Genomic DNA, 25993 nt, shown 5'->3' with positions numbered 1-25993 from the left:
TGAAGCGTATGCTTCTCCAAAGCTGTTAAAATCATAACTGAACTTGACAAAATTGAGGTGTTACCTAACTCGGAAGTTCCTTAACAGTGCGATGCATGCCACAATTGATACCTGAGCAATTTCAAGATGATACACAAGTGCCAGACTGCAGCTGGAGTTCCCAGCTTTAAACTCTTCTGAGTAACTGCTGTGGAGATACTTACCATGTCATCCAGGAGGAGTTAGGTGGCAGTGGAGACTCCTGTCTTTTGACAACCTGCTGTCAAGTTCCTGAGTTCTGGAGGTTGTGTTGTGGAGTAGCACAGTGGGGAAAGCAAGCAGAAGTGGGAACTAGAACTGAGATTCCTGTCTGGTAATGTAAGCATATGTGGAGAGGAAGATGAGGACAGCAAGATGCTTGCAGTAAGAATTTGTAAGCCATGAGAATGGCTTGTGTAGTGATAGGCTGAGAGGGTGGGTTTCTGAGATGTTTAATTTAGGGACAGGAGATGTGCAGGAGAAAGAGAGATGATCCTGCTTGTTGCTGGTAAGAGCAATCTCAACAATGAGATTTTAGGTATAAATAAACACTTTTAAAAAACAATTTACCATTTAATAATAAACCACTTTTCAGTAATACTGCAGTTTTCAACAGCTTGCAAATGTGTCTTTTCTACCCCTCAATGCATTTTTAAGTGTTAAGAAAATATCAAGAGAAAAAACTTGGTTCAGTAGCGAACTAAGGCATAAAGGCATTAGATATGCAGTGATGATAATTTATCGTTCTACTGTATGTAGACACATTTAAGGGAATGGAGCAGTTGGTCTTTCTTGCTTTCTTATTTCAGGTAAAAAAAAAACCCAAATGCTCTGTTCTCTGATTGTGGTAGTTTTACCTAATAGACTACTGAGCGGTGACACCATTGATTTGGATTTGGCCCCCAGTCTGGCTGTGGTCTGTTTCAACATTTTAAATAAATTATTTTTCCTTTCTGGACTTACTCACATATAAAGCATTGGTGATTATGCCAGCTTCACAAGATACTTTGTAAAGACTCCTTCATGTTAAGCAGTGTACAGTAAGCTCCCCCCCCCCCCCCATAAATAACCAAACAGGTTTTTATAAAAGGTGGATTATGAGTATTTTTTACATGTTTTGTAATATTTGTTGTGACACTAATGCATGCACATCACCACATTTTTTAGCTTCATGATTCATGCAGCAATACCTTGTTACGGATTTGACAAGATGAAAGGACATGGACTGCTTAGCTTCATTTTGTAGCATACATAGGTAGCATAATGTGGAATTACAAGTGTACTACAGTTTTGAAAAAGTCAGTTCATCATCCATTGTTTAAGACATTAACTCTCCTTAGTTACATAAGAATCTATGTATTTATCCTCAATAAATCCATCCTCCCCAGGCACAAATGCATGAATTTTCTCAAATATTACTACAGGATCTTCATTGTTTGTATCCAGTACTGTAGGAAAAGAGCTCATGTCAGCTGAGAACTCCTGTTCAAACATCTCTGAGTCATTTTGTTCCAGACGACGGTGACTGTAGCTGATCAAATAGCGATACCATGTTGGGCATTTTAGAGCAGTAAAAATCAGGAGTGTAGTGCTTAGGACAAACCCTAGGACACCTGCTAGGAAGGTCCAACTTTTGCCAAGAAGTGGTAACTCTTTAAAACAGACAGGAAAAAAGTAGAGTCATCTTCCTGAGAAATACCAGCAAGAATTCTAGTATGAATTTTTTCATAGTTAGATTGAGAACACACAAAATGAACAATGACAGGGGAATTACTGAGTATCTCTAAAGCTTTAGTAGAATGGTACTGCTATGTTATTAGAGAGTCAGTAACATCACTCACACAAAAAATGCATGTACATCTCATATTTCCTAGCAATATAAATCCACCATGCATATTTATCAAAATTAAATAATAGTTTCAGAGTCAGATAAAGTTCTGGGGACATACCAAAGGTAAAATAATCATTTTTTTAAAATTTAAATTCCAAAATTGGGCTTTGGGAAAAATAAAAAAATAGCAATTGACTTCAAATTCTGTTTCCCAGGCTTAAATTTCTGTGTGGTGATGATGTCTGCACCCTGAAATACTACATCTTTTGCTTGGCATATATTTTTAATTGTATTTCTTTTATAATAAACAATTCAATAGCCTGTAGTTGCTAGTAATCTTTATTTAGAAGCTGGTTTTGTGTGCTGGCCACTGTCCTAAAATAGATTAGGCAAAAGTAAAAGAAGTCTGTGGCAGTGGTGGCTTACAATTTTTGTATGTATCTGGAGATTGATATTTCTTCTGCTTTAGCCAAAAGCAAGAAGTAAAGCATTTCAGTATGGAAGGGTGGAGAAGAACATTAATTTGCATGTAAGAAAAAAAAAAAACCCTGTCTTTACCAAAAGAAAAGCTAGAGTATTACAGAGTGACGATAGAATTAACATCAAAGTGTGAAGAAAAGTAAGGAGACTATCACTGAAATTTTCAAAGAATATGAGATGGGCACATCCTTTGCACTGAACACAGTTGAGGGCAGGAGTAAAATTAATAGGGTCACTCTTTCACATTTTAAGAAGACGGCTACATCTAGAAAGCAGTTTGGAAGAAGTAGTTGAATTTTTATAAAGATGCTTCCCTAGTTCTGTTAGGCAGAGATCTGCACAGTTATCTGAATTTCAAGCTTTTGAAATTTCATAATCAGTTTGTAGTATCATTTGAGAATTCAGGTGTGATTTTATCAGTTTTGAACACTTATTCAGTAGAACTTAACATCCGCCATAATGTGTGTACAGGCTACCAAAACCTGGAAACATGCTTGTTCTGTAGCCCTGGCTTTTATAGAAAAATAACAGTGTGCTAGAAATACAAAATAGTATGAAATCATGGAACAGCAAATCAAACAGCTTGTAAGCAGTAAAGCAAAACATCAGTCTATTACCTGCATGTGTTCCATTGTTTCCAGTGATGTTGTTTGGAGCCAGAGCTGTTAGTAAGGCACTACTTTTAAGTTTAATGGCAGAAGTGGATGTTATACTGTTTTCTAAAGAAGTTTTTTCAATTTTGCAGTCAGCTGGTTGGATAGCTGCCGTCTTGATGGAGAATTTTTTCTTGGTGTTTGGGAATGTACATACAGTGCTGTTTTCATTTTCTGTGAATGTGAGCAGTGGAAAAGCTATGAGATATTGCTAATGAATTGGAACTCTAATCTAAAAAATTTTCATGGAAAACTAATGTATTACTGCAAAACACAGATAAGTTGATGGTGGATATTATCCAGATCAGGAAAAAACAAGATAAGGCTGTTTGATGTAAACAAGTATGAAATGCTGCTCTTACCAAAACTTACCCATTGTGACATTGGAGGCAGTTAGCCATATCTGTAAATCAAGGAGGTCACAGGAGCAGGTCCATGGGTTTCCAGCTAAAATTATTTTAATCAATTTAAAAGGCAATTTTATATGAAAAGAGTTCAGGAAGTTATACTGTAGATTTAAAACTGTCAGACTTTTTAGACAAGTAAATGCATCTGAATCTAGTTGAGTAATCATATTATAGGAGAGATTCAACACTGACAGTTGATTTAATCCTGCAAATGCTGCTTTATGAACTGTGCTAATATTATTGTTGCTGATATCCAGAATTACGAGTTTTGTCAGATTGCAGAAGCTATTATTGTACAGTACAGTAATCACGTTTTCATTCAGATAAAGTTCAGTGAGGTTAGTAAAGCTTTGAAGAATCTCTTTGTCACTATGTTTTAAAGTGATATTATTATTTTTGAGGCTTAATTTAGTAACGTTTTGGAAAAACTTAGTGGGGATATTGGAGAGGTTCTTTCCAGACTCCTCACAAGTGACCTGTTGAAAAAAAAGAGAATGACAACAAGTAAATACTGCAGGGAAGTCTGGTAATGAAGGTGTCTCGGTGGTGACAATTAAGGGCATGAAAAATCTTTTGTGTGTTTTTTAATGCAAGCACTTTAAAAGAAAAGTTCTACTGCTCTTTATGCAATTTAGTTTATATTTTTCTTAATATACTCGTGGTCTGGTGATATGGGGGAATGAATCCTCCTAGTGTATACAATCATAGAATTGTTTAGTTTGGAAAAGACCTTTAAGATCATCCAGTCCAACCATTAACCTAACATTACCAAGTCCACACTAAACCAATTAAGGGTAGACTAGACTAAACCATGTCCCGAAAGTGTGACGTCTACCTGTTTTTTGAATGCCTTACAAGGATGGTGACTCCACCACCTCTCTGGGCAGCCTGGTCCAATGCTTGACTACCCTTTCCATGAAGACATTTTTCCTAATATCCAGCCTAAACCTCCCCTGGTGCAGCTTGAGCCCATTTCCTCTTGTCCTATCACTAACTACTTGGGAGAAGAGACCAACACCCACCTCACTACACCCTCCTTTCAGGTAGTTGTAGAGAGCCATAAGGTCTCCCCTCAGCCTCCTCTTCTTCAGACTAAACAACCCCAGTTCCCTCAGCTGCTCCTCAGAAGGCCTGTGCTCCAGACCCTTCACCAGCCTTGTTACCCTTCTCTGAACACGCTCCAGCACCTCAATGTCTTTCTTGTATTGAGGGGCCCAAAACTGGACACAGTATTCCAGGTGCAGCCTCACCAGTGCTGAGTACAGTGGGACAATTACTTCCCTGCTCCTGCTGGCCACACTATTCCTGATACAGGCCAGGATGCTGTTGGCCTTCTTGGCCACCTGGGCACACTGCTGGCTCATGTTCAGCTGGCTGTCAACCAGCACCCCCAGGTCCTTTTTGGCCAGGCAGCTTTCCAGCCACTCTTCCCCAAGCCTGTAGCGTTGCATGGGGTTGTTGTGACCCAAGTGCAGGACCCGGCACTTGGCCTTGTTGAACCTCATACAGTTGGCCTTGGCCCATCGGTCCAGCCTGTCCAGGACCCTCTGCAGGGTCATCCTACCCTTGAGCAGATTGACACTCCCACCCAACTTGGTGTCATCTGCAAACTTACTGAGGGTGCACTCAATCCCCTCATCCAGATCATTGATAAAGATACTGAACAAGACTGGCCCCAAAAGTGAGCCCTGGGGAACATCGCTCATGACCGGCTGCCAACTGGACCTAACTCCACTCACCACTACTCTCTGGGCTTGGCCACCCAGCCAGTGAAGAGTATGCCCGTCCAAGCCATGAGCTGCCAGCTTCCCAAGGAGAATGCTATAGAGACCTGAAGTTCCAGATCACTTGGTGCTTAAACTCTGTTTGAGATGCAAGGCTCTTTATGTGATGATTATCCAAGATAAAATGAGTTTGGCATGCTCTTTTGGAATCAGTAGAGCTGTCTGTTTTAGAACTCTATGTGAAGGTTGGCTGGGTAGAAAAAGGATTCCTTTCCCACATAATCTGGAAAGAAGGTGTCTTAGAGGAAGCGGATTCAAGGCTGAAAAATAATTCAAATATGCTTTTTCAAAGGTATTGTTTTGTTTAACAACCAGCTATATTTACTCTTTAAATACCTTTGGAGCAGACCTTCAACAAAACATTTAGTATATATTTTTATTATAAATATAGCACTTAGTTTTGGTTTTCTGGGCTGAAGTTTAGCATGGCTGCAGTCTTTTCAGGTTTTAGAGTGTTTGTTTACTCTCAATACCTTGAAACATTTTTATTTTCTGAATAGAGTAGATTTCTTTAAATGTCTGTGTATGCATCACTGCAGACTACACTTTAGTGTCAAGACAATTGAACTGGCTTTAAAGGAGATTCTAAGTACTAGGAACAGATTGGTTGTGTTACTCCTCTTCCTAAATAAGTAGGCTATGTTCAGCTTGTTACTGCTGTGACCAGATTGAGTCTGGATGGTTTAGTTAAAAACAAATGTAGGTGGAGTGCCTTTTCTACACTGTATATACACTTTGTGTGGGGTGGGGTTTTTTTTTGTTCATGTTTGTCCCAAAGTTGAACAAGCAGTAGATACAGTACTGGACCTGCAGGCACTGAGTCAGAGCAAATAATGCAATACCAGTTTTAACACTTGGCTGTTAATCAAGACTTCTTCCTTCCCCTCCATTCCCCAATAAATACAAAATCCATTAAATTAATTTTTGAAAAAAAACTTTAAAATTTCTTATATATATTTGGACCTGACTTGGGCAAATGCTGACTCAATAAATCTCTCTAACTTGAGCAGTAGTTGGCCTTGTCTAAATAACTGTTGCTTTTTAGGTCTATTCCAAAAAGATAAAGGAGGCATTCCTGTTGTCTGCAGAGAGACTTGACTGAGATATAAAACCATCTCAAATATGCTTCAGTGTTATTCACCAACTTACAATGGCTGCCAGCAGCTAGTTGTCTATTTTGCAGAAAACCACGTCTTCTTACTTGTCTCTGTGTGCTTTATCTTCAGGAATTTTATGTTTACAAGGTAGTTTTAAAAATGCCTTTAGCTTCTAGTGTATCTTCCAAATTAAGGGTAATTTACATACATATAAAACTTACAGTTTGGGACGTAACGTTGCAGTCAGCAGTGACTGAATTCAAAAACAGTGTTCCAGCCATGATTACAAGCCAAGGGAGTTTCATGTTTAGAGCCTAGCAAAAAACAACACTTTTGTATACCAAGACCAGAATACCAGTGTCTTCTGTAGTAGTAGTTTAATAAATTAATAGATATAGTTATTTCAATGATAATGTAATGAATTTTTTTCTACATAGATACTATGAAATGTAAAATTAAGAAGAAAACCACAGGTTATCAGAATTAATGCATTCAGCTTTCACTTAATTGACCCAAACCTAAAATCCAGTGAGCAGACTGTATCAGCAAATAGAAAAGGGATTGATTAGACAAGTTAGTAGACAACAGTTTCATAAACGTTTAAAACAAATAGGCAGGGATATATTCATTAATATCCTTGTTAAAGCAATTATGGGTACTGGAAGACTATGATAGCAGTAAACTGCAGAATGTATTCTTGCATGCTCTCCCTAAATAATTTCTCTTGGTGCTGCTGACAGAGGCAGAATACTGTACTAGATGGATTGTTGGTTTATCCAGTCAGATTTCTTTTATGTTCTTACATAAATTATTAGGCAGGTTTTGTCATTGTTTTTAATGAGTAGATTGATCTTCTAATCTCTGTATTATCCATCATGTAACATGTATCATATGACATAAACCCGGACCTCTGTATTGTGAAGGTGTAGTTGTTGCTCTGATCTTTGGAACTAAGTAAACATGGTTCAATCTGTTGTGCTGGAGTTTTTGTACAGATTTGAACCTTATTTTTGAAGAGTCAGGAAAGCTGTTCTGACAAATTATTCACTGTGATGTTAACTACTCTCAGATAAATTGTCACTCATCCATTCTCTTTGAATTAGGCATTATTTGCAAGATCTACTCATTTGGAACAGGAATGTTAAACCGTCTCTGTCAGATGTTAAATCAGTCCGTCTTTATGCCAGGCTTGAATTAAAATGTTATTAAACATTAGATTATCCCTTCATTTTTACACTTTTTCTTAAGCATCTGAAGAGAAAAGGTAGTGGGCTAAGTGAACCTCAGTATCTCCTTCCCACTTGTTTAAAGTGCCTATTGTATCTTGAGCTGTAGAGAGTAGTCACTGAATTTAACAGAGTGGGAGAAATTACGTAAGGAAGCTCAATTACACAAACAATGATAAATATAGGCAGCCAGTCAGATTTTTAAAAACTCCACCAATCCTTAAAAAGAGTGCCAGGAGGCCTTTGCTGATCAGTATGGAGTAGATGAGGTCACAGACAGAACAAGTTGGTCAAGTCTAACTGATTGCTTCTATACATTTGTGTGTCTGAGGACTGACCTCATTCACCTAACTCAGTCAGCCTGGAAACTTACTAACTTCTTAGAAAGAAACAGAAGATAAATGCCACTTATACTACTCTGATCCATTGTACATTTCTACTGCTTTTGGAAATTTACATTAAATACAAAAAGAGTTCATAAACCTTTTTGTTAGACATTGTCAGTGGCAGGGATAAGGGGTACTAGCAGCAGCAGCCACTGTGGTATTATGTTCTGTAATAGGTATTGTTCTTGTCAGTGATAGTACTGGTGGCCTGCATACATTTTGGAGCCAGTTTGTGTATTGCTAGTGAAAAACATGATGCAGTTTGAGAAATCCCAATATAGACTATGTAAACAGTTGGATCTCATGGCATATTTGGACCTTAAAGATACCGCTTCCAAGATGTTCAGAAACAGAGCAGGCGTTAACCAGGCAATCTAGAAGCACAGATTAATAGTAGTATTGTAGTTTGCAGATTTCAAGAAAAATACTGTCTTTAATAGAGTGGGAAAAATAAAATATTATTTTGAAAGATAGTCTGTAAGTTAATCAATAACAATCAAGTTGAAAATGGAAGTTAATTTTAAAGTTTTTCAAAACTTCAAGCAAAAAGTTAATATGTCTGAATGAAGGGATGCCATTAAGTTGAAAAATCCTTTTCCTGTCTAAAAATTCACTCTACATATGTCTAAGTCAAAAACATAGTTCCTATTTTTTACTTTAGTTTCTACTGAAAATTTAGGGGTTTTCTCACAAATTAGATTTCCTGCATTGTGTGTGTGGGAATGTGTATAATCAGTAGAAGAATAGGAAAGCCTCTATAATTTTAATTGCAGTTTAGCTTTTTACTAGAACCAGACTTTAAGAACTGCTGTTTAAACTAGTTGCTTTGGAAAGAAACTGAGCCTGGCAATACATTGGTAATACCTTGACATTTCCTTGTAATTAGAAGTGTTTTCTTAAAAAATTTTCCTCAGAAAATTTTATTGTTTAATTTATTGTTTATTTGATTGTTTAATAGTAATGTAATTCCTATTGTTTTTCTTGCATTTGTAAAGAAAAAGGCAGATTTGGGGAGGTAATAGAGTTTATATAATCATGTAGTCTGCTTTTCAGAGAAGAAACAGACTGCTCCCTGGCTTTCTACTGAAGTACAATTTACTTAACAACTTGGCATGTCCAAGTTTTGTAGTAATTCCTGAACTTTTAATGTATCTCAAGATGCATTTGTTTCCAGTCAAGCAACAGTTACACTAATAAATCTTTGCCTACATTTTGAAAAAGATGTGTCAAGTGTCTTACCTTTCTGTTGCTTCTTAGAGGCATATGTACACATGTGTAGATTTTTCAGTGCACTGACAAGAAATAATATGGTGCAACAGCACTTTGTTTTTGTTCAACCTTTGTACCTGATGAATAAGCAGGCAGTGTAAAAAAATAATAAACCTAGAAAATCCTTAGCAAAAGATTGACTAGGTTGAGCAACTTCTATAATCATCTTGGATTTAATTGGATCTGCAGCCAATAGCGAAGTCTGATAGTAGTATGCTCAAGTGTCAAGTTCCAGCTCACATAGGAAGCACTGAGTTAAAATGCCACTGGGAATTTACAAGCAAGTTGGGTTATAATGAATTAAAGGAATGCTGAAGACAGAAAAAGACTTGCATTTTTTATGTGATCAGTCATCAAATAAAGAAAATTTCAAGATATTTGCATACTAAAGTAAAGATCTCTAGTGGTTAGTTAAATCTGTGTTAAATTGTTGTGTTTTGGAAACATCATCAGAGGAGCTGCAGGGTGTGATATGTAAAGCTTATTATTTACAAAGAATTACAAGCACTTAAGGAAATCTGTATATGGGCTATATTTCAGAAAGAAATTCTAAAAACAAATGATACTTTCTCTGATTTGAGAGCATATCTATGTGCAGGTTGAAAAAAGGATTATACCTGTCGTGGTTTAGCCCCAGCCAGCAACTAAGCACCACGCAGCCACTCGCTCACTCCCCCTGCCCTGATGGGATGGGGGAGAGAATCGGAGGAATAAGAGTGAGAAACACTCCTGGGTTCAGATGAGAACTGTTTAATAACTGAAATAAAGTAAAATAGTAATGATAATAATAACAATATAACAATGATAATAATAATAATAGTAATAATAATATACAAAGCAAGTGATGCACAATTGCTCACCACCTGCCGACCGATACCCAGACAGTTCCCGAGCAGCAATCGCTCCCCCTGGCCAACCCCCCACACTTTCTATACTGAGCATGACATCCTGTGGTATGGAATAGCCCTTTGGTCAGTTTGGATCAACTGTTCTGGCTGTGCCCCCTCCCAGTTTCTTGTGCACCTGGCAGAGCATGGGAAGCTGAAAAGTCCTTGACTAGCATAAGCAGTACTCAGCAACAACTAAAATATCAGCGTGTTATCAACATTCTTCTCCTACTAAATCCAAAACACAGCACTGTGCCTGCTACATAGGAAGAAAATTAACTCTGTCCCAGCCGAAACCAGCACAATACCGATACACAAACACTATATCCAATAAATTTTTTCTTGCATTGGTGCTCATTCACTAAGCCTCATTCTGTCCAGTGCACAGCATCAAACTACGGAACAGTTCAGTCTCCTTTCATTCACCATTCCTCTCAAATATGTGGCTGTAGAAACCATGTTACTTCACTATCTCTTTAATGTTATTGCCACTTTGATTTTTTGCTTAATATCGCAGAACATTCTGCAACTTTTCCAAGCCTCATACCTGATTCAGCTTCATCAGTAGTCTTCAAATTACTTGTGGTAATGAATTATCTTCCTGTGACGGCCATTGCTGATATTTTTTTTGCCTCTTAGAAAAACACTCAGTTTTAACCTTCTTTCTACCAGAGAAGATTCATCACAGCTAAGTCAGACATTTCTGGTCTCAAGGACATACTGGATCACCTTGAAGTATTTAACCAGGAGTCTGTATCACATAAGAAAAATAGGCTTGCCTCAGGTAAAGAGGTTGCTTTGTAATGTGTCCACACATGCTTTATATTGCTGGGGCTGGAAAAGTAGGCTTACTTTCCTTACTCTGCAATGCACACTTGCAGTCTCAGGCATAGATGAGAAAAATCCGGTAGATTGGAGACTGCTGCTTCCACATGGTGTTTTGCAGCATGGGAGAAATGTAGCGACTGGTGTTCTCCCTCCCTCCCTAAATGCCCCAGTGAACTCCAGGAAAAGGCACCCTGTTTGTACTTAAAGACAAGCTCCCTATGATCAGTACTGACAGTCTCTCCAGGTGAATTACATCTAGCATGAATATTTATTCTGGAAATCGGCAACCTTAACATTTTCTTGAATTCTTCATTGCAATTTCTCTGTTTTTATTCTCTCATGTCTTCAGTTGGGCTTGATTTGAGAGAAACTCACTGCTGAGACCTTGCAACTTCTTTCATAGGCCCAGATTGAGGATTGAGGAGCCTCCAGTAAAGAAGTAACATGAAAGCTCCCTGCCAACTCCCAGTTCTGTGCCTTCCAGAGGGTCTTCAGTCAATCTACTCTCATAGCTTAAGAACGTGCTTCACTTAAAAAATTACTCATTTCTGCTACCAAGCGTAACATGATTATCCATTCATAAACTGGTGTACTTACAGTCAGGGCCTCATTCTTTGGACTGGGTCTGAACAAACCATTTCTATTCTCAAGAGGGTGTTCCATTTAATGTCATGTTACAACCATCTAGTATTTCTTGGGCAGTCCCAGTGCACTGCAAATTTGCCACAGAAGGTGGGAGATCATCAATTTGATTTGTTTCTTCATCATCAGGCTGCAAAGCCTCTTTGCAGCATGGGTTGTTAACCTGACAGAATTTCTACTTAGCATCTTCAGATTCCTGGAGATTATAGATTTTTCTTGAAGCCAGTTGGAAGACTGGTTACACTTTTGAAGTGCTTTTGAGAATTCCTCCAAAGTGGTGAAAGCTATGAGGAAAGGCTGAGGGAGCTCGAATTGTTTAATCTCTGAAAGAGAAAGCTTAGTGGGTATCTTATCAAAGTAAATACCTGATGGGCAGGAGTAAAGAAAATGGAGCTGGTCTCTTCTCAGTGATGCCCAAGGGCAGGACAAGAGAAAATGGCCGCAAATTGGAGAACAGGAAATTCCATTTAAATGTAAGAAAAAACTTTTTTTACTCTAAGAGTGGCCAAACATCGAAACATTGCTCAGACAGGTTGTGGGGTCTCCATCCTTCAAGACACTCAAAACCTGCCTGAACAAGACACTGACAACCTGCTCTTGATGACTGTGCTTTCCGTAGTGGGGCTGGACTAGATGACCTTCGGAAGTGCATTCTAACATCAGCTGTACTCTGCTTCTATGAAGTTTTCATTATTTGCTTTCCCTGATATAATCCTTGCGCAGTTCCAGTATTTTGCATTGTCTTTTAAGCCTGAGAGCATTCTTGGCTGCAATCATTGATCTGATAATGTCAGTTACACAATTTAAAATTTTTGGCATCTTGCAACTCAGGAAGAGTTAATGAAAAATAGAAGAAAAATAAATCCTGAAGGAAGGTATGCAGCTGATTTTGTCATTCTTAATAGTAGAAGTCACTCTGGAAACAAGCAGAGAGGTTAAACAATCTTTCATGAACTGTGAAAGGAAGGAAGTTATACCCTTCAGGATCTCAGGAGTTTTTGTTGATTTCCTTTGTCTTTAGCTATGTTCTCAAATCGACACTCTAGCTTTCAGTCATTTCATAGAAATTACTAGACATTGCATGAAACAGTGAGAACAACTCTTCATGCCTTCCTTGAATCTGCCAAAACATTTGCTTGTAGCTCACTATAGCTGCAATGGTAGAGAAGTTTTTAGGGTTGCAGCCCATTGATTTCCTAAGGAGATTAAAGTAATGAATCAAGAATGTCAGGAATGGCTAATTTCTTACTTCTTGCATGGTTAAGAACCTCCACACTGCCTAAGACTCTGAAGTCACTTCATTCTTGAGGAATCCAACAATTAATTGCTAAAAGAAAGTTGTCTTATCATCATTATCCAGTACTGTCAAGTCCTGGTATGCTTTTTTTATGTGTATTCACAAATCACATACCAGCTTCTTTATTTCAAACTGCCTGTTCTTATTCCAGGCATTCACTGATTGAGAGCAACTGAGAGGGAGTAGTATACTTTTGCCAGTGTTGGGGACTATGCAGGTAGACAGGGTGGGAGAGTTGGAACGTACTATGTGGGTACTGTAAGGGCAAAGAATTCTTCATCTTCTGCATTCCATGGTGTGAATGTTTATATAGCTAATCCAACTCCAAGGAGATTAGATACAAGTAGGTAACTCCTTTTTTTAGTCTGTGGAGTTTTTCTGTTAAGGGTCCTTTTAGTGAGGCTGAGGGAATACCAGAGTTTGAAATGGGTGCTTAAAATAAACATCAACTAGTAAAAGTTGCAAAACTGTTCTATTTTTACAGCACAGAAAAGTTAATTCAAGGTGTAGAAGAAGATATCGAACGTGAAAAGGTTGTAGCAGATGACATAATAAAAGACATGTCACAGGAAAATCAAGCTAAATACATGGAGATGAAGGCTGCAAATGAAAAACTCTCCCAGGTTGGTTTACTTCATTGTACTTTCCTAAAACGTTTCTCAAGCTGGCTCTATTGGTTCCAGATACAATTTAAATACTAAAGAGCTTGAGAACAGAGTAATACAATAAAAAAGCTTGCTGGTACCTTAATCAATTGTAGAAGTGCCTGAAAAATAAATCGAGGAATTGACTAAAACAAAATACTTTGTCTTTTTGTATTTCTTTTTTTAAGGACAAATGATGTTAATAGTTTTCGTTTTAAATTTGGGGACTGACATGCAGATTTTACAAGCTACTGTAGTGCTTAGATGTTGCATCACGTGTAAAAAGCAATCAAAAGGGAAAAACAACCCCAGCAATTTTTTTAGTTCACTTTAGTAGAAAGTTTTCTTCCTGTGTGCAAGACTGAATCTGACTGGGTTTTTTTTTTGTTCTTCTTGTACATCTGAATGTATCAGAAAAATGAACCAGGCTTTGAAAAATTTTTGTGACTTTGTGAATCCTGATGTTAACATAAGCAATAAGATTTCTGTGTTCTTTGGGATCATCTAGCTTCAGGCATCCAGTCTTAGAAAGTTTCTCTGTATAGTCTGTACAGAGAGATAGGCATCTTTTGAGGCTAGTGTTTCCCAGCTGTCTCAAGGTGAGCTGAATCACTAGTCAGGGCCTACCTGTCTCTTTCTGGACTGTGAAGAAACTGTGGTGGCTAGTTCAGATTTTAAAATCTGACTTTAAACTTCTGAAGTAGAAATGATAAATTCCACACTCAGTACTGATTTTAAGAAGAATAGTGGAAAAAGGGCAAACAATTTTTTTGTTATAACCCAACAGCAAATAACAAGAGTTTGTTGGAAAAGTTGGGTGCTGAAAGTAAGTGGATATTATATCTGAGTTACTTGGAGAAGCTGGACACATTCTTGTCTTTTAAATTTTTAAGAGCAGCAATGATACGTTTTACAGCATTTTATAATACTAAGTTGCAGAACAAAAAAGTAATCTCATCAAGTAGTAATTTTTATCTGAACTTTGCATTTTTTCCTCTTTAGGAATTGGTTGTTCAACAGCAGGAATTGGACGCAATAAATGTAAAGGAGGAAGCTCTAAGAGCCGTATGTATGATAAGAAGTAATCTCTGTACCAATCTTCACTGAACTCTAGTGTAAAATACAATACAGTAGAAAATTACCTGTGATCCTTCTCCTTAAATTTTCAGATACTGTAGGATCATGCCCTAGAATGGGAAGGCAAAGCTGCCTCTCTGTTTTCCACCTCTAATCAGTTGTGGGTAAAAATTGTTTTTGCTAGATGCCAAGTGCAAGTTTTCAATAGCAATAGTGGGGTTTCCTAGCTTTAGTTACTCATGTGGTTTCAAATGTTTTGTGTTACTGTCGTGGTTTAGCCCCAGCCAGCAACTAAGCACCACGCAGCCACTCGCTCACTCCCTCTACCCCCGTGGGATAGGGGAGAGAATTGGAGGAGTAAGAATGAGAAAACTCCTGGGTTGAGATAAGAACAGTTTAATAATTGAAATAAAGTAAAATAGTAAAGATAATAGTAACAATATAACAACAACAACAACAATAATAATAATAATATAATATACAAAGCAAGTGATGCACAATGCAATTGCTCACCACCCGCCGACCAATACCCAGACAGTTCCCGAGCAGCGATCGCTCCCCCCGGCCAACACCCCACACTTTCTATCCTGAGCATGACGTCCTATGGTATGGAATAGCCTTTTGGTCAGTTTGGATCAACTGTCCTGGCTGTGCCCCCTCCCAGTTTCTTGTGCACCTGGCAGAGCATGGGAAGCTGAAAAGTCCTTGACTAGCAAAAGCAGTACTTAGCAACAACTAAAACATCAGTGTGTGATCAACATTCCTCTCCTACTAAATCCAAAACACAGCACTGTGCCTGCTACATAGGAAGAAAATTAACTCTATCCCAGCCGAAACCAGGACAGTGACATTTGATTGATTTGGAATTACTCTCTGAAGATAAACGTGAAATTATCATTCACGCCCTTCCTAAGGATTTGTGACACCTGATTTTTCAATATGTTTTCAACTGTCAGGATGTGTGAGAATGATTTTCTTGTTCCACATTCCATTTCAAAAGCAACTGGCATTTGAAGCACAAAGTGGTGCCTGCTAAGACAGTTTTTATCCCACATACATACATAAACACACACTTCTAATACACTGTCATATTGCTAGATTGAGGAGAATTTTCCCATATTAGGTCTTTCCTGGATAAAAGGATCTATGAGCTGAAACGTAGTCGTTTATATTTAGAAAGTATAACTTTCAAATAGTACTTGACATTTATCCAGCCCTTTTGAGTACTGTATATGGTTTGTGATTCCCTAGAAATGATGAAGTAGTAAGTCTACTCAGAAAATTGGCCTGAAGATGAACTCATAAAGTAAGAAGTAGCTGACTGGGATATTCTATTCCAGAAAATGCAATATTGAGAATATGGATTATAAAGTTAATTGTTTATACTGTTTCTGTACTGTTTGTAACAAATAAGCTTCACTTCCAATGTATAGAATCATAGAATCATAGAATGCTTTGGGTTGGATAGATAACTTCTGCTTAACTAAAGCGTAAATTCTGCAATGCTCTTTTGCCATCTGAAAATAGCTAGTGGATGTTTGCTTTTCCCAACAGGAAATAGCACACTCTCAGGTGAAACAGGAGGCTGTGCAGCTGTATGAAAAGCTCCATGAGCTTGAGGAACGTCGAGATCAAATGATTGCTGAGGATAAGAACATGGAATCTCCACAGGAGGAAAGAGAGAGATTACTAAAGCAGGCAAGAACATAAAATGTTATCACATAAAAGATTCTCTGAGTCGGTATTTTAAGGGATGATAATATTTGAAAATACTTGGGTTTGAATCTTGCCTTTATTTCCTCTTTAAGCAGCACAAATCATCTGAAATTAAGAACAGTTAATGAATTAGCTGGATGGGGTGTTTCAGCTTCAGCCAAAGCAAAATTGGCACAGTCAGCTTTTCAGCTGGTTGACTTACTCCAATTCATCGGTCATGTTGGTGTGGGAAGACTGATCCTACTGAACAGTTCTATAATATAACTCAGGATGGTATCCTTGTGGAGTGCTGGGCAGACGTAGTAATCCAGGAACAATTTAGTTAGTTTACAAGGGTCTATGCTGTGTTATGTAACTATCTATATATACTATATGGATTATTGGACTGAATGACACTGGTAAGTGTGTCTGATTTTTAAATGTGTATTGAGAAAGCAGGAGAACATTTGGAATACACAATACTTAAATCATATCACTTCTCTTCAATGAAGAGCCCTTGTTGGACAATGTGATAGCAAGTTTGTGATTTTATATGCCAAGTTTCTATTCCCTGTATACTGAATTAAGAAATCATTTTTGATTTTCCTTTTTTCATTTGTAGATTTTATTTCATATGTTAAAGTTGTTATACTTTTTTATAGGTTAAGGACGATAGTCAAGAAATAGCAAGCATGGAAAGACAGTGAGTAATCCCATTATACCATTGCTACAAATTACATTTAGACCCTAAAGACAGATAGTTGAATTCCATCACATATTTCTATGGACTTCTAGAACATCACCACGATTTCGAGCCTCTGCTAGTGTTAGCCTTTCACAGAGAACAGATAATATCCTTCTGTTTCAGCTAAACAACTTTTATAGTGATAGGACATTTAGATCTGCGTAACAAGATACTTCCTAGCCTTATGAACATGCCTTGAGAATATAAATCAATAATAGCACTGACAAAAACTTCTTTAAGACTGAAGAAGACATTCATCCATAAGAGCTACTCATCTGGGACATCTGTGAAGTTGAGCCTACATTATGCTGCAGTCACAGTTTGAAGAGTTTTTTACATTTTCTTGAAACTTAGGTTTTAAGTTTTCTTAAAACTTAGGAGTTACAAAGTTGCTTACAGAAAGTTCAGTTCTAAAGAGTAACAGGGCATTGCTTCTTGATTCTTGGGTACTGGGCCTTTCTGAAGATTTTCCAGAAACTCTGGTAAATGTTATAATAAATAGTATTGGGGGGGGGGAGGATAAAACAGTACAATATTTTTGTGATTTTGAGCCTTTTGATTTCTCTCTGTTAACAGAAAAATTGAGCTAATTCCTGAAATCTCCTAGAAACAATTTTAAATTCCTTTAAGCAGTATTCCCAACTGTAATCATTGGTTAATTTTTAATGCATTGGCACCTTTGATTGGATAATAGATTGATTAACAGAATTTCTGGAAAGAAACAATAACAGAATTAGATTTGAGAATTTACATAGAAGTGTTTCTAAGGTAATTTCCTTTCTCACTTCGATTGATTATGTAATACAAGGTTTTACTTGGCAATTTCTTGATGGATTTTAGTGAACACATAGGTAATTTTTAAGGAATAAAGTTCCTTGTTGCATTTTACCAATTATGTTTTACCTCTGCAAAGCTGTATAGCAACCGCCAGAGGGACCGGTTGAGTAAGTTAAGAACCACTGATGACTCAACAAAAAATGTTTTTAATAAAAAAGCACCAGTACTTATGTTTAATAGATATAGGGACTGAAGTGACAGATGCTTTACATATACCTTTTATAATAGCAGCAAACTGCCTGATATTATTTTGATTTTGATAAACTTAGGTTTGCTATTTTTATTCTTGATTTTTCTCTCCATTTTTGCCTAAAAAATAAGTATTTTACAACACATTTTTAACCTTGGGTTTCATTATCTATTTGTCAGGCTGACAGAAGTAAAAGAAAAAACAAACCATTTTAAAAAGGTTATTCAACGACTTGATATGGATCTGGAGAATCATCAAGGTAATATGACCAGAGACTAATCTGACTATGCAGAGCTGCATGTGTTCATATCATAACACATATTGTTAGGGACATTAGTTGTCTGAAGCTTTTAGGCTTATGCAGATGTCCATTATTCACCATCAGAAGAAGGTTTTGTGCTTAACGGTACAGGCTTTTCTTTTCAGATGTGAGAGATGGGGAGTACCCACCCTTAGTGGCATGTTCATCAAGTTCATATTGAGTAGTAAAACTGCCATATAAAATAATAGTATGGCTGTCTGGTTTTGTGTCCCAATTTTATTTTTAGGACTACTGGAGGAATAGAAGTTTCTCTTACTGGCAGCATTGCAGAACCAGCTCAGCTTTGGAAAAGCTTTTATTTATTTTACGTTTTACATGATCTGATATACTGTCAGTGAATGTGGAATTGAGAATGCTTAACAATAACGTGTAAAGCAGACAGTATTCAGCACTATATTTATCAGTCTTTAAAACTTCTTGGGTTGATCTTTGCAAGAAGAGTTTGGGAACTGCCTAGAAATGGCATTAGCTTAGAAACTTATCTCCAGCAAACACCTGCTGTAGTACATTAGGCTAGGTTAGGTTGGGATTTGCCCTAGCACTGGAAGTTATGCTTCTGGAGGACATAACTTAGCTTGTGCATAGGCCCTCAACGGCTGCGGAAGATTTTCCTTAAAATGGAAATCATCACATGGAAAACCTTCTTCGAATTATAAGGAATCTTGTTTAGATAGGAGTTACATAAATACGTGCATACTTTCTGGAAAACCTTGTAACAAGTTACTTAAATTCTATAGGACTGATGAATTAATGTGTTTGTGTACTTTTTACTTTATACCTTTTCTTGGGTGATCAGTGTAAAATTAAGTGTAAATTCTTCAAGGTGAACAAATATTTCTAAAATTGACCCTAAACAAATGTTTGATATGTCTGTTTCTCATCTTTTGCATTACAAAATATTTCATCTTTCTCCAGATATTTCAGTATTTTTGTGCAAATAATTTGTTAAGACTGTTTTATTAGCTTTCGTGTTTCCAGATAATATCATTGCCAACTTCACTATTCTGCTTTAATTTTTCCCTTTTGTTTGGCTTGCAACTCTTTTTTTGTACCTTTGGAGAAATGCAGAAGGTAAGAAGTGAGTTGCTTTTCGCATTTTATAGTTAGGTTTACACACACAATCATTCATTGCTGGACTGTATGTCTTCACTGTTTTAGAAAAAGACCTCTGTTGAAGAAGAGGGTTTAAAGCATATGTAGGAGAAAGCATGTGCTCTCTGTCAACATATCAGGAATGGTCAGGATATTCAGAATAAAGTTATCTTGTGGTGTAATACAGAGGGAATGATACCTATTGGTATAACATAGAGAAAAAAAAGAAGATATTTATAAGGAGTAGCTTTAAGACACAGCAATCTAAACTCCCAATGCCCTCTTCTCTAGTGAATGGAGAGAGAATCCCAGAGGGCCATTCATACTTCTGCTATAAATCAGCATCCTGGTGTGTCCTCAAGATTCCTGTCCTCCCTCCCTCCCCGGTCAGCTTACTTCTGGCTCAGTATTTAAACTGTTTGTTACAAAGCATTCCCCAAACTTCAGCTCTTAAAGTTTTTTTGTTAAATTTAAGGTAAAATAGCCAGTGGAAAAAAAAAAAATTACAACTAAGGATTTTTTGACTGTTTCAGGATAAATATTTTAGTGCTAAGAATATTTTTGAGCAGGAAAAACAAAATAAACAGACCATAAATAGAAATAACTATTTTTAGTTTTCACTTAAGAAAATCTAAATAAGTAAAAAATTCATCCACTTATTATATGTTCCATATATTAGCAGTTACCTTTAACTGATTAGTCAATATAAACATTAACTCATAATGGGATAGACTTAACACTTCATAAATTGCATGAGAGGCTAAGATATTGATGTAATAATGCCATATTTTAAAGAAAACTCTTCTGTAAAGACATTTTTAAAATTGTGGTCTTTATTTCAATTTTTTTGTTTGTTTGTTTAAACACTTGGCAGATGATGTAGCTCTCTGCTTCATGCCTCACTGTAAGCAGACTTTTTAAGAGTAGAACAGACTGGGTTATTAAGTATTGGAGACTTGACTTGCAAAATGAAAGAGAGAGTCCAGCAAGGAACAAAGCCACAGCTGCAAGGAAGCTGAAGCAGAATCACAGTCCCTTAGGGGCCCACAGGCGTTCTTATTGTTTGTATATACTAGATAAAAAGGAAAGCATGGGGGTGTACAAGTAAAAAGACCTGGAGAAAGTTGCTTGCTCAGTTATATCTGTATCTACTTCATTCTTTTTCTTTGCATTCTTTACAGTTACAAGATTATGCTGAAAATTAATCAATGACCAAGACTCAAACAATTAAAAATTTAGATGTTTGAAACTTAAAATTATTCTTATGAAGTGAATTGTCTTATCTTCCTGAAACTTGTGACAGATATATCAGGTCTTCCACTTTACTAGTACATTTTAATAAAGAGTTATTTATAGACAGTAGTCAGATTTAAAGATGGAGTGAATTACGTATTGTATGTTTTTCATTACTCCTGATACCACTATAAAGAATGTGTATGGAAATGTTCTTTGAAACTTAATTGTTGAAAGTTTTCTGTGCATTTTATTTTCCTATACCATTGCTTGTAGAGTTTTCCTGTTTATTTCCCTGAGATTGTCACACTGTTGCTTACAAGCTGCATAACCTTATGAAAGTCCATTCTAAGATGTGAAAGTGCCATTGAAATGGCCCATATGTTAAACAGAGCTGCAGAAAGTTTTAACTATGGTGCCCAAATACACAAAAGCATTTGTTCTCTATTATTGAAATTCACCTGACTTCAGAAAAATCCTATGAACTTCCTTTGTTCAAACCAAGTATTTATCCCACTCTTATTTATCAAAAAATCTAACCTCTAAAAGGTTCTAACAGCTGCATTGAGGCTGATTTATTAAGCTAGGGTTTTTTTTTAATGTAAAAGTGTGTATGACATAGTCAGTTGAAGTGACTACATTAAATGACATGGGATGAGTCCTGAAGTTTCTAGGCATGTAGAATTTTTATTTTTAAAACTGACATTTTGCCTACCTAAAGGAATCCAGGACTGAGACAATATAAAGTTAAATCAATGTTACATCTCTTGCAGGAGAGGAAAATTGGAAATACAAGGAGCTGAAGAAGAGGGAAGAAAGCATGGACAGTAAGTTGTCTAACATACTTTAATTAGGCCTAATTCCACTAAAATGCAGGTTTTCTTGTATTGTTAACACTCAGTTAATTTAGAGCTGAAAAGAATTGATGTTCTGATCTTTGCATAAAGTTTCTGTGATCTACCTCAGGACAAGATCATTGATATCTTAGGACTTACAGGACAGTCACAAATATTTGGAGCATCTTTCAAGGCTTTTCGTCAAACATTAAAGGTCTTAGGAACACAGCTTTATTTTATGAAAGCAAGGCTGAAATTAATTTTAAAATTAATTTAAATAAAAGATATATAAAACCAGCTGTTCAGGTCTGATTAAAAGCAGAACTTCAAAATGGACAAGTGTAGACATCACGTAATTTTTTAAAGCTTCTCATATCTGTTTCTTCGAGATGAATGCTACTAAAACTTTCTTCCATATTAAAAGGTTCTAATGTTGTAGAGACCTCAGCAGCAACTAACAGAGGATGAAGACAGAACTGTTTTTAAAATACACCCTGTTGCTAGCACACTGTAGTAGGCAGCTTACAAAAAAAGTTGGTCTGTTACTCAGCAAAAGGGGAAAATGATCAATAAATATGCCATGAAGGCCAAAGTATATAGTACCTTTTTGTAACAGTGTTCCCTAAAAGTGTTCAGGATAACTTACAGCTGGCATGATACTGAAAGAAAGGTCTCAGCTGACAATAAGGAAAGATGGATAAGACCATACTTAGAGAGTTTCTGCGATTTCAAATTACCTGATTTCCTGAGAAGCAGAAGGGCAAAAGCTCACTTGATCTTGATTTTCAGTACAAACACAGACTGTGGAAGTGGGGCCTCATGATCCTTCTGACTTTTTGGGTTTTGATTCTGCTTCTGCCCTTTATCAGAGGATATTGATGCAGTTGCAGAACTGTTTGAGATTAACTGAGAGGTTTGGGGGAATGTGCAGGAATCTTAAAGATGGGAAGAGAGCAAATGGTACCTGTCTTGAAGAAGACAAGCCAGGGAAGTATAGACCAGTCAGCTTAGTGTCAATATCCAGAAAGACTGTGGAAAAAATAAGCAAGCAAACAATTTGTAAACGTTACAGAAACAGGTATATGAATAGCACTAGTAATGATTTGTAAGGAACAAACAACTAATTTCCTTCTTTGACAGAAAAATACTGCAGAATAAAGGAGGAGCAGCAGATGATTTGTACTTTGATTTCAATACATCTGCTGCTGCTGTCTTGTGGTGTTCCTAGAAGCAAGCTAGGGAAATATTGTCCCTTATTAATATATACTCTGCATTTGATTAAAAAAATTGTTAATTATGAAGGATTCACTGCCAAGATGGAAGGATGTATTGAGTAGAGTTTTGCAAGTGTGTTGGATGTTCAGGTTAGTCAATATTTTTATTAATCAGTTGGATGACAGGAGACTAAATACATAGTTTTGCAGAAAAGCTGAAACCATGTTGGAGAACAGGGTTAGAATTTAAAATACTTACAGCAGATTAGAAATGAAGTACAAAAAGTTCAAAAAGGATTAAGTCTAAGTTTATACACTTAGGGAGAGTTGATTACTCAATAGCAAAAGTACAGAATAGGGAGCAGTTCATCAGGCACAGCTCTGTGGTATGGCTCAGAGTTGCAGGGAAAGGCAAACTGAACACGGCTCAGCCGTATCACCCTAACAGGGAAGAGGAAATACCACAGCAGTAGGTATACATAGGAGTGTAATTTGTCAAACACAAGAAGTAATCTTGTTCTCTGTGCATTGAGGAAGGCTTCCAATTGGAGTATTGTCTCTAGTTTTGCACATAAAGAAAGAGGCTGGCAGTCTTGAAGAGAGACTGATGAGGGACACAGAAAGCATGACTTGTAAGGAAATACTAAAGAACAAGTCTTTTAAAATTTTAGAGAATTTGTGACAGTCATCAAATGTGTAAAAAAGCTGTTTCAAATAATAAGCGAACAATCCATCTCTGCATATACATGCAGGACAGAAAAGGAGTAATACACAAATATTTGCAAAAAGATTTTGTATTGGATATTATAAAAAACTTACTAACATTAAAACTCACCAAATGTTGGAACAGATTGTTCAGGAGAATTGTAGAGTATCTATCATGAGTTGTCTGTAAGAAGAGTATAGACAAATACGAATTACTGACATACAGTTGTTCTTGTCCTGGAGCAAGTGAATTAATTAGATGACCTCTTGCAGTTTCTTCCATTCAGTTTTTTACGAATCTGTGAAACACATAGCGCTCAAATGAAACAAGGTCCGTCAGACAGGTGTGATGAAAAGGAAAGCTGCCTGCAGAAAGACATGAAATGAGATGTAAATATGGACCTTACTTAATGTTTCTAAATAAATTCCAAGACGGTTTGAAAAAACCCACGTAAAAAGGTCCAGAATGCCAAATGAGAAAAACACTAGTCAAATCATATAGGTATGATTCTTAGGTTCTAATTCCAGTGTTTTGGGCTCAGTTTTATAAAATTATATATTTGTGGATGTAAAGTGCTTTAGCTTTGTTCTCTTGTTTCATATTTTTGAATGTGTGAGAATGCTTTTCTTTCATGAAGGCGCTTTTACTTCATTCCTGTGCCTTCCCTATGTATATGCTTTGGAAGATTCAATATCCTCATTGCCTACAGCTTCCTTTAGAAGCAAATAAACAGGTTTATCAAGATATTGCAATGAACTTATTTAAGACCTCTTGTAAAGACACATCAAAGACCCATGGCATCATCTGTTATGTTGAAAAGAAGTGGCTTAGACCCCCACAGGAGACAGATGTTAATGAAGCCTTTGCTCGCTACTAGAGAACTAAAGAGTTAACTGTGATTGAAAGTTTTGTGTTAGGTTATCTGAGTGATTCTCTTTGTAAAAACTACCCACTTAATTTTTTAAACAAAAAAGGAAAGAACATCTCCAATGTTTTAAACAAAAAACATGAAGTGAGAATTTCAATACTCTTACTTTCCTTACTGCCTTTCCCTTACTTCCGTTGTGCTCAGATATTTTCTTAGTGTAGAAAATTCCTGTCCATATTTCACAGCAACAGATGGTATGAAATATCTGGTAAGTTCCCTTTGAGGAAGGAGCTCTTTTTGGAGCTGTCATTGTTGCTCCTCTTATTAAAGTATAATTGTGCTATCTTTAAGATAAAACAAGACAAGTTCATTCTGAAGGAAAAGAACATCACAGAGAGAAAATAAAACTTCCCTTTCTAAGGGTAGCTTCATTTTCAGCCTGGGTACTGGGGAAAAACAGACCTGGCAATGGTCTTATTCAGCTCTTGGGACTTAACTAGATTTTTTCCATTGCGGGCTGTTTAAGCTTTGGTTTTAACTATGTTTCTGGTTACTAGTTCACAGCAGTGTTGGCAAAAGGTAAACCTTCTTACATTCTTGCCAGGTACTGTTCTCAACAGTTAATAGTCGGTGTCAGGTGGACTGAAACTTTATTTCAACTTTTTAAGCCAACTGAATCTGCATCAGAACTAGTCATTATTTTCAGCAATCAACTGTGCACATTACAAATGTGTTGTCTAATGCCATTTGTTGACCTCTAAGAATTCCAAGTGTCTTTCATCCTGAAATCTGTGCCTCAGAGATGGTCTTTGTCCTATCTTAGTATTGTCCCCTGGCTCCAATAATGCACATTTTCCCCTCTAAAAGTTTTAGAAGCTGTGCTCTGTGAAGCATCTCTGTTAACTCTTGGACAGCATTGCAGATGATGTCAGATATTACAAGAGTTTTCTTATCCATAAATGTCTTATTGCTAAAGAATTTAAAAATTAGGTGTTTCTAAAAAAATGGATGGATGCTCTGGGATCCACAATTGTCTAGTCAGGATTTGTCAGTATTTCCGTTAAGTAGTTCCTCCTGTCTTCTTTATCTCTTCCCAAATAATCCATCTTGAATTTACTATTATCTAACCAGCTAGAAAGTTTACAAACTCTCACATTTCCTGAGTGCTCCTCTGTGTATAAGCCATGTTTCAGGAGGAGACCCAGCAGGAGAGGGATGATCATAACTTACAGCCCTTGGGCGGCATCTTGATGGACCTCTGACTTCCATGTGATGTCTCCAGCACATTGTTTTCAATATGTCTGTCACCAGGAATACAATGTAGTATGCCTAGGACACAAACACAAAGTGCATACCAGCGTTACAACTGTCTTGTCAGATTCAGCTGGACACTTACTCGAATGAACATTAATTAAAGATGTAGCAAGGAGACATCATACAGAAAGAAAGAGATGATACCAGGTGAATATTGGTCTCAGGTCCTTAGCACTGTTTGGCATTTAGTCCAGGCCATTAGAGATAGTGAAGTCACCTGTTTCCTTTGTTCAATAGCCCATTTTGATAACTTTCAGAAAAATGAATACCTACTGCTGCAGGGACAAGCATTCAGAAAGGTGTCAGAAATGATGGTCATGAAAATCCTTTCCCTTTGGGTGGCAACCGTCATGTAAACAGTGTCCAAGAAGGTGGTGACCTCATGTTATTAATCAGACAAACATATGTCTCTGGA

At 36.9% G+C, this 25993-nt stretch overlaps 2 protein-coding genes across 2 annotated transcripts in view; one reads left to right on the top strand and one right to left on the bottom strand.

The window, feature by feature from the left end:
- IFT74 (intraflagellar transport 74) overlaps window positions 1-25993 on the top strand; it is a 42331-nt gene that overhangs the window by 4914 nt on the left and 11424 nt on the right. The window contains exons 9-15 of the mRNA XM_075726778.1: window positions 13290-13428; window positions 14452-14514; window positions 16081-16224; window positions 16884-16924; window positions 18173-18252; window positions 18382-18384; window positions 21414-21467. Of these exons, the coding sequence (XP_075582893.1) occupies window positions 13290-13428; window positions 14452-14514; window positions 16081-16224; window positions 16884-16924; window positions 18173-18252; window positions 18382-18384; window positions 21414-21467 (524 nt within the window). The remainder of the gene's footprint in view (window positions 1-13289; window positions 13429-14451; window positions 14515-16080; window positions 16225-16883; window positions 16925-18172; window positions 18253-18381; window positions 18385-21413; window positions 21468-25993) is intronic.
- Window positions 121-9177, bottom strand: LRRC19 (leucine rich repeat containing 19). Its single transcript, XM_075726779.1, has 5 exons — window positions 9122-9177; window positions 6492-6584; window positions 3355-3865; window positions 2947-3156; window positions 121-1670 (listed from the first exon to the last, which is right to left on the bottom strand). Exons 1-5 carry the CDS (start codon window positions 9143-9145, stop codon window positions 1345-1347), a joined length of 1164 nt encoding a protein of 387 aa, XP_075582894.1. The 5' UTR covers window positions 9146-9177; the 3' UTR covers window positions 121-1344.

Source organism: Pelecanus crispus, chromosome Z (genome assembly GCF_030463565.1).
Source record: "Pelecanus crispus isolate bPelCri1 chromosome Z, bPelCri1.pri, whole genome shotgun sequence".
NCBI lineage: Eukaryota > Metazoa > Chordata > Aves > Pelecaniformes > Pelecanidae > Pelecanus > Pelecanus crispus.
The sequence above is the reverse complement of the archived record's forward strand: the minus strand, read 5'-3'. Positions and strand labels throughout refer to the sequence as shown.